The sequence below is a fragment of the Diaporthe batatas genome, assembly GCF_019321695.1.
Source record: "Diaporthe batatas strain CRI 302-4 chromosome Unknown Contig00028, whole genome shotgun sequence".
Taxonomy (NCBI): domain Eukaryota; kingdom Fungi; phylum Ascomycota; class Sordariomycetes; order Diaporthales; family Diaporthaceae; genus Diaporthe; species Diaporthe batatas.
The window spans coordinates 69,818-78,609 of record NW_025408575.1 but is presented as its reverse complement, the minus strand read 5'-3'; the positions used below and the strand labels follow the sequence as shown (position 1 = coordinate 78,609).

At 51.2% G+C, this 8,792-nt stretch overlaps 2 protein-coding genes across 2 annotated transcripts; both read left to right on the top strand.

Moving 5' to 3' along the window:
* Positions 1 to 467: 467 nt before the first annotated feature.
* Positions 468 to 4,403, top strand: KVR01_013575 (uncharacterized protein; the record flags this gene model as incomplete). The annotated part of the gene is made up of 6 exons (XM_044783724.1): positions 468 to 554; positions 775 to 1,297; positions 1,365 to 2,705; positions 2,975 to 3,129; positions 3,192 to 3,475; positions 3,644 to 4,403. 6 exons carry the CDS (start codon positions 468 to 470, stop codon positions 4,401 to 4,403), a joined length of 3,150 nt encoding a protein of 1,049 aa, XP_044637503.1.
* A 1,723-nt stretch (positions 4,404 to 6,126) lies between these two features.
* Positions 6,127 to 8,554, top strand: KVR01_013529 (uncharacterized protein; the record flags this gene model as incomplete). The annotated part of the gene is made up of 4 exons (XM_044781638.1): positions 6,127 to 6,346; positions 6,397 to 6,776; positions 6,829 to 6,873; positions 8,468 to 8,554. The coding sequence occupies 4 exons, from the start codon at positions 6,127 to 6,129 to the stop codon at positions 8,552 to 8,554; spliced, it is 732 nt and encodes a 243-aa protein (XP_044637457.1).
* Between the last annotated feature and the right edge of the window lie 238 nt (positions 8,555 to 8,792).

Here is an 8,792-nt window from a genome sequence, read left to right as displayed (position 1 = left end):
TAATTTATTAAACTTTAATTATCTTAATAGTTAACTTTTAAGTATATAATTATTTAAATAATATAATATTTTATTAATAAACTATATAATTTAACTTTTAAATAGATTTTATATAATAAATATTAAATAGTTTAAATTTAATAAATTAATTTAATAATATTATCTATAAAATTAACTAAATTAATATTACTTTATATTAAAATAAATAGATTATATATACCTTTATAAACTAAACTTAAATTAACTATATAAAACTAATATAGTATTACTTTTACCTAATTAAATAATAAAAATAATTTATTATTAATATTAATAAAGTTAATAAGGGTATTTTAATAAGAATATTGGATTTTCCACTTTATTAGTAAAGTTTTAGTTTAACCAAGGAATAAGGGGTATTTAACCGGGGGGGGGCGCAACTTCGTTTTTCCCAGACAGAGGCACCAGGCGATTCCAAGGACAAGTGGATGGAGGGTGAAATTGGGTCGGATTTGGTCATTACGATGATAATCGCAAAGGTGACTGCTCGCTTCGCTCGAACACGGACAGTACCGGTAGGTAGTATGGGCGGTGGCTATACTATGAAATAGCCCACAGTTATGCCTTTCTCCTCCATTGGCTGAAGCAATGCCCCCGTGGCGTTAGCGAGTGCCTAGGTATGCACATAGCCCCACACTTCACATCATTCGTGCATGCAGCACAGCGCCTTCTGGCGGTGGCTGTGGTGAGAAATGCCTATCCCTGGCCAGGCCTGTACCCCTGCCTCTCCGCTAGCTAGCTGACACGCGTAACGTCGACCAACTTATCTGCCCGGGTATCCAGGTCCCAAAGACTTCAAAGCACCTGCTGCTTGAGTTCCCACCTCTGCCGCCTTTACAACCTTGGCTTTCAATCCTTCCTTTACCTGTCGTTGAAAGTTGTCCTGAGTGCAGAGACATGGAATCCTCGACGTCACAAGACGTACATGGCGGTACTGCTATTGTGCAGCAATACCTTCAGGATGTGGATCCATTGGGGACCGGCATGGAAGGGCAAAGCCATTTGACTCTGCTCAGTTCCCAGTGCATTTTGCTGTTTCAGATTATACTGAAGGCTCTACGTGCGAAGAGAAGTTCTGCGTCGGCGGAGCGTCAGTTCTTGGATATCAGCCTTGAAAGAAGCTATGAGCGTTTGAAGATATGGTCAGACGAGAATGGCATGGCCGACGGAAACTTAGATGCAAAGCTCGAGGAATCGCGTGATCTGCAACGCGACACACTCAAATACGTTGTGAGCATCGGTCAAGCGCTGACAGACAGTGAGTCCATCATCTAATCTCCCGATGCACAACATAACAGACCAGCAGCGGTTGACTGTACGACAAGGACTCGTCAATATTCTCGACGCCGATCTCGGTGATGCTGGCTACAAATCCATCTCCGTGCTCAGATCCCTTACTGCAGCCGTTATGGAAGGCGACAGTGACTCTTCATCAGACTCGGGGTTTTCAGATGCTAGTGTAGTCTCGATCAACGGAGTCTTGGAGGATTTAAGAGTTGACACAACTTGTCTTTTGGATCTGGAACCGCTCTTTTTCAGTCCAATATCTCGGACGAAAACTGAACCGATAGTCGTTTTAGATACCACGCGGATAAAATGGAGCCCGCACCAACCCTACAGCGACAAAGTCAGCGCACGGTTCCCGATGGCTGCAGATGAACTGGTTGCGAGGCTGGGCAAAGCAAACTATGAGCGGTATCTGAGATGCCAGGAGCAGAAATACACAAACGAGCTCGGTGTTATGCCATCTGGCCAGACAGCATCAAGTGTACCAGACGGCGCGAGCTCAAAATTCCACGACTCTGGCATTGGCTCGTCTCTACCCACCACAGGGTCTGCCTATGCAGAAACCGTCATGTCCTATGGTGCGGATGAAGGAAGAAGAGTGCGAGTACCGCCACTGCCAGATGAGGCCAAGAAAGGTCTGCCATTCGCATGTGTGGTCTGTGGTAAATGTGTCACGATTACCACGAATAGCGCCTGGAAGCAGCACGTCTACGGAGACCTTGAGCCATGGACATGTCTCGAGGCCGGTTGTACATCTGCTACCAAAACATTCCCGACTCGGAATGATTGGATATCCCACCTTTTTCTTAATCACGGAATGGGCCCAGGGTGGCACATGATCCAGTGTCCCCTTTGTCGAGACGACGTGGGCCCGGGGAAGGTTCCGATAACAAGACATCTCAGTGATCATTTGGAGGAAATATCTCTGTCAGCGTTGCCAGTTGACTGCGAGTTTGATGATGACCATGAGGACTGCGAGTTTGATGATGACCATGAGGACTGCGAGTTTGATGATGACCATGAGGACAGCGAGCACGATGGGGAAGGCAAAAACATTGAGACAGTCGAGCGGGCCTCCGACCTCCAGAATATCTTCAGAAAACGGATTACCCCACTCGAAGAAGCACATCATGAGCCGCCTGAACAAGCTTCTAGTGAGCGAGAGATTGAGCTAATGAAACGATTACGGAAGCTGGAGGGAATCGTCGAACAGTTAAGCGGCCAGATCGAGGTGCAAGCTGCAAGCAACCACTCGAGCAGCGACAATGCTCCCGGCGCAATTGCGGAGAACAAGGGAAAAGTGTCGAATGGGCCACCAGGGGCGGCAGATGAGCCGGTGATGCCGAACTTGGTTGGAGATCAACAAGAGCTAAAACCAGGTAAGATATCTAATTATCAGCACATTCATCAAGGGGCCAGTCATCCTAACCTCGTGACAGGTGTAAATCATCGACTCGAGGGCACTGCTGAGATCAAGAAACCAGCCCAGAAGTATCTAAAAAAATGGGCGTGTAATATGTGTCCGAAACGGTTCACTAGAGCATACAATCTCGGACCCATCTCCGCACTCACACCGACGAGAAACCTCTTTGGCGCACTGAAGCATTGGCTACACAAAATGAAAGCCTCGATCCTGTGTCACAAATAGGTCAAACTGATAGAGAAACCGTAGCCGACTGTGTTACGGCTCCATCATCCTACTGGAGCGTGGCTGAGATGAACAAGTTTCCCGAATTGTTGCAAAGCTTTGGCACGGATTGGAAGGCCATTGCGGAGCACCTGGGTACTAAGACGCCTAAAATGGTAAGCCTGGCCCTGACATGGTCCCCAGCGCAACTTGAAGAAATTCTAAATACAAGACGCAGGTCAAGTACTTCTACAACAATCAGATTAGCCGCGAGAGACCGGAGTGGGGTGACATAGCAACCGAGGCTGACCAGAAAGTACAAAGAGGAAAGAAACTGCCTGTCCCTCCAGAACCAGCTGGTGGCCGAAGCGTCCAGAAGCCTCCACAACAGCCGTATTATATCTCGTCTAGACTGTCGTCACTTCCTATGGACAATAAGAATCAGCTGGAAGCTTATAGCGGCCAAGCTTTCCAACACCCTCCTCCGACACAATCATCTATGCTAAGGAGACTGAATGCGCAGTCTGAATTTAACGTGTCGAGGATTTTTGAGTCAGTATCATATCGCCTAGATCTTTCCAGTGTCATGGGACAGAACTGACCTTACATTCAAGGTCAATATAAGGCTTTTAGTACACAGTCAACCCAGTGAGCGGCAGCAGTGATGGCTAGTGTTATAGCCCCCAATAGGTCTCTAAGTGATCCAAATTCAGGTACCATGGAGGTTCCTTCCAGTCAGGACACCCAGCATGTGCACGCCACCGTGCCCTCAGTTGCAACCGCCTTCACAGCTTCACATATTGCACCCAGCCAGCAATATTCGTCTGCACATGTAGAGACATTGGTTCCTCCTGCTATGTGGCAGGCCTCTGTGGCCGGTATCTACGCCGGCGTGCCAAATACCGACCGCGAAGTCGACGCTGCGCTAGAAAGCAACCGTCTCCCAACCAAGACGCAAACAAAAATAAAAGAGGACGATAGTGAAGGAGAGCTGATGGACGACAATAGAAAGCTCCCTGATGAGCACAATCAGACTGCTCTGGGTACTGGGATCTCGACTTCGTCCAACAACGGAGTGCAGAAGTCGCCAGGTCTGACACATTCCCGTGGCGGTGTCTCCATGTCCAAGGCCAACGCTAGCAGCCGCGCCCGGAGGCATCGGAGGGAATACCCATCATCATGGGGCTTTGAAAAGGGTCAGATGTCGACGAAGAAGCGGGTCCTGTCCGTTGTTGATGAAGGGCCACGCCGGCTAGCCAAGGACGGCATGATGCTGTCCACGGAGCGTGAGCTAGACGACGGGCGGTCATACGTCACGGATCTGGACGCCCAACCTATAAAGCGGGGCGAAGGCTTCCTCAACGCCGCTGAGGAGGATACGGGCATCTGGGTGTCGGATGAACAGACGGAGGAGGATTTGAAAGCCGTGCTCGAGGCTCAGTCGCAGTGAGCTGGCAGCTCTCGATGATGATCATCCCCTAGACCGTCCCTCAAAGTGTAGGAATTGCCAGAGGAAGGGAAGAATTGTATTAATCAGATCGGAAGAGGGTTCCCAAGAACGTATAAGGATGCTGGACTTTATGTATTGATTCGAAGGCAGTATGTGATTGTTGATACAGATCACCACTGAACATGCCAACGCGTCTTCCTACCTAATAACCGTGTCGCGATGAGCTACAATATCTGCACAAATCCCATGCGCATGATATTGCAACTATACACATCCTTTTTAAGCCTCACCAAGTATCGTCCATCAGAATTCAAGAAGAGGTCGGATATTCACACCCGTCAAAACGGAGGGTACACCCATACCTGGGAACTCGAAGATCAGAGTGCTTAGTTTAACACTAAACTACGAGTAATTCTCTCATAACTTTATCCCATAGGATGTTTTTCTATAGCTGGTTATAGAAGCTTGTCCCATAGGAGGTTATCCTATAAGAGCCCTGGAGGTTGTTCTATGAGAGGTTATCCCTTGGGGCTTGGGTATACCCTCCGTTTTGGTGGATGCGAATATCCGATCTCTTCAAGAATACTAGTAGTATAGGCGTAATTCACTGTATGAAGGCGCCATATGTGTTCTCGGACGTATACGGAATAGAAGCGAAACCAGATAGGCGTATATGGAGCAAGTCGTTAGGACCCTGACTATAATGAGCTCGCGAGGCTTGCGGCAAGAAAGGCCGTGTAGACATCAGTACACAGCAGGATCTATGGATGTCACCTGTATTTGTCAGGAAAAAAGGTTACCAAGCCAGGATCAGAAGACACAACAACAATGATGGACGTCATCCTGCCTCAATTTCATGCTGGGCTAATATCTGGCGAATCCTCCTTCGGCATTGCTATGCGCTGTGCCGCCATCTTGAACGGGCACTACCAAGCTGTAGGTCGAATCCTGGTCCGGTTAAATTCCTGGCCCACAAGAGGGTACTGGTGTTGCGAATAAATTTAGTACCCCGGTACTTTTTTACAAGCGGACCATAGCGCTCCGGCAGCCAAGACCTTCTCCATCAATAAGCGATCTCCACCTCGCGCCCGGGACCGTCAGGAGAAGCATGCCCGTGACCAGCCATGCAAGCACTGATGCACGGCTGGGATCTTCTATCTGAGAGAGCAAAACCCGCCAGCAAACCCCTACGCCATTTCAGGACAGCTCCACCCACCAAGGGGAACCATACTTGAGCCGCCCGACCGCAGGTCTATGAGTGATGATCAATCCCTGTAGGTGTCAGTCGGCACACTGCCGAACAGACATGATGTTACCTATAACAGCGATCTGCCAAGGATGTTTTGATTGTCAAACGCTGAATCTAGGACTGGCGGGCCGTTTCGACTGGGTGGTGCAGCAATTACCAACTGACAGTATGGGTCAGGGATACCCAACAGCCACGACGGCTCGACGGGACTGATTGGCGGGCAGATGGGATACTCTATTGGGAACTCCCATGATTCCGGAAGGGGAATTCATACGACATGGAAGATGACCCGCCGCCAAAAGGAACGTGGTGGTGGTATAAGAGGTCAGGCCCCCCAGCATCGAGAGAATTCATGCCAAATGGTAGACCAGCCTTCAGATAATTATCAGCCTAAGCCGCCCTGAATCCAGCCAAGGCAGCCTTGCATTTTCGAGGATTTAACCAGCGAGGAGAGAACCAACTATCTAGCCCAAAATGAAGACCTTCACCAGCCTCGTGGTGGCGCTGCTCGCCGTCTCGCCGGTATCCGCCCACTACCGATTCAACCAGATCAACAAGAACGGCGTTTTCAAGTACATCAGGGAGAACACCAGCAACAACTCCCCAGTGACTGATCTCGCCTCGAACGACCTGCGATGCAACACTGGTGCGCAGGGTGCTGGAACAGAGACAGTTGCTGTCAAGGCAGGCAGCTGTGCGTACTACATCATCGAATGGGCCACAACAACCGCTAACATCTGGCAGCATTCACCTTCGACCTCGACCAGGCAGTCTACCACCAAGGCCCCGTCGCCGTGTACATGTCCAAGGCACCAGCAGCCGCCTCGGCATACGCGGGCGACGGCGACTGGTTCAAGATCGCGGAGGAGGGCCCAACCTTCAGCGGCGGCAGCTCGACATGGCCGATGCGTGCCAGCTACACGTACAACATCCCGACCTGCATCGCCAACGGCGACTACCTGCTCCGCATCGAGCAGCTCGGCATCCACAACCCTGGCTCGCCGCCGCAGTTCTACATCAGCTGTGCGCAGGTCACCGTCTCGGGCGGCAGCGGCGGCGCCCCGTCGCCGACCACCAAGATCCCTGGCCATGTCAAGGCCACTGACCCAGGCTACACCGCCAACGTAAGCTCATCCAGAAGATGTAGTGGACGAACTATCTCTAATGTCTGTCTAGATTTACAACAACTTCAACAACTACACCATCCCCGGCCCCAAGAAGGTGAGTGATCCGGTCTTTACCCATCTACATGTCAAAAGCTCCTTGTGCTGACGCATGCGACAGATTGCCTGCTAAACATGTACGGACCCTCGTAATGGGATAAGAGGAGCTAGTTGTGCAGTTCGACGCCAGGCTGCCTTGCAGTGAAATTGTTGCCTCGAGATTACGCTTGTAGCATGCATGTGGTCACGTGGGCACCTAACGGGCTTCCTGGGAGACCTTGCGGAGTTTCACTTCTATGTCCATACTTATTATTACACCACAATAGACTGTCCATACAACCCACCATGGCGCCAACGTGCCCCGAGTTTTACTTCTTTGTGCGCTGCCAAACTGTGCCAGGTCGACCCATTACCCATGCCCTTCGTTTCGCCAAGGACATCGGGAAACACTCTTGCCTGGTCATGTAGCTTTTTCTTGGCGAGTTGTTGGTAGCGTATGTCCAACCTCTGCATTGATCTAGCTGCAGCATCTGGTCGGCGGAGACCCTCATCGGAACCTTGGTGTGGTTACACAGCCACGACCTCCTGTGTTCGACAGCGGTGGGAAGAGTGCCAAGGACGCAGGTGGCCCGAAAGGCTATACACAGCTGTGGGAAATGCCGTGAGCACATATTTATAACCGGCCGACCCAACATGAAAACTCCTCAATAGGCTGGCCATCATGCCAATTTTAGGTTAGAGACAGGGTCTTACTGTCCTCCCCTTTTCAGCGGACTACCCGACGTGGCCCAGAAAGAATGACTGTCTTCACGAAGCGCACCATTATTCCGCCGGCGGCGCCCGCACCAGGACGCCTCGACATCCGCTTCCCACAACGAGGACTAAAAGGCGTGGCGCAGGACGATGAGTGGTGCGAGCTCGTTGAAGGCGAGCACATCACCTCCATCCGCTTCCACGACTACGCGCAGGTCTTTAGCATCCCAGGGCTGTACGACCAGCTGTTCGGCGGGCCAGAATCCGAGACGAGGTGCGTATCACCACAGATAATGGCCGGCCTTCTGAGCGAGCATCTGCACCTCGTCCTCGATAATCGCCAAGAAGAACCGGGGCGGAGCCTGGAGGGTGACAGTAGCACGCCCACGCTGCGGGTGCTAGACTTTGGTGCGGGAAATGGCTTGATGGGCAGGGAGATCCGGTCTGTCGCCCGAGGGTACGGCGAGGGCGGTGGCAGCCCCTTGACAGAGAGAGGCTCGACGAGGATCGTGGGGCTTGATATCCTCCCGGAGGCCAAGGCCGCCACTGAGCGTGAGCGGCCGGGGGTTTACGACGCATACGTGGTGGCTGATATCATGGAGTATACCAAGGCGACACCGAGCGACCCGGCCGAGGCGGCGGTATTTGCGCAGGGTTTCAACGTGCTGGTGTCTGTCAGCGCACTGTGTTTTGGTGACGCAGGCGTGCGGGCGTTCAAGGCTGCTGTTTCGCTTGTTGAGGCGGGAGGGCTGTTGCTGTTCAACCTGAAGGAGGACTTCTTTGACCCAGCAGGCCCCCAAGACGGTGTGGAGGAAGCAGATGGGCCTTGCGATGGGAACAACTTCTCGGGTCTCGTCCGAAATGCTGTTGGGAAGGGTGTCCTGTCGATTGTGGTCAAGAGGAGGTACTGCCATCGTTATTCTGTGACTTGTGAACTGCTGTATTACATCGCTGTTGTCGCCGTCAAGCATGCCTCCTTGGGCTGAGGTTCTGCTGGATGTCAAATGCTCTTTTCAATCATGCCTACAGTTAAATCAGAGTTACTTCAGCATCTCAGCCTCTAAGTCGACCTCGACTCAACGACAAATTTTCAGTGGTCGGACTGACCATGCGCATGAGCCGGTTGTCAACCGACGTCCACAATTTGCATCATATGCGAGCCTTCGCATGGCATGCTGGAAAGCGTCAGTGCCCCAGTGCCCTTCAAGCCGTTCTGGACCAGCG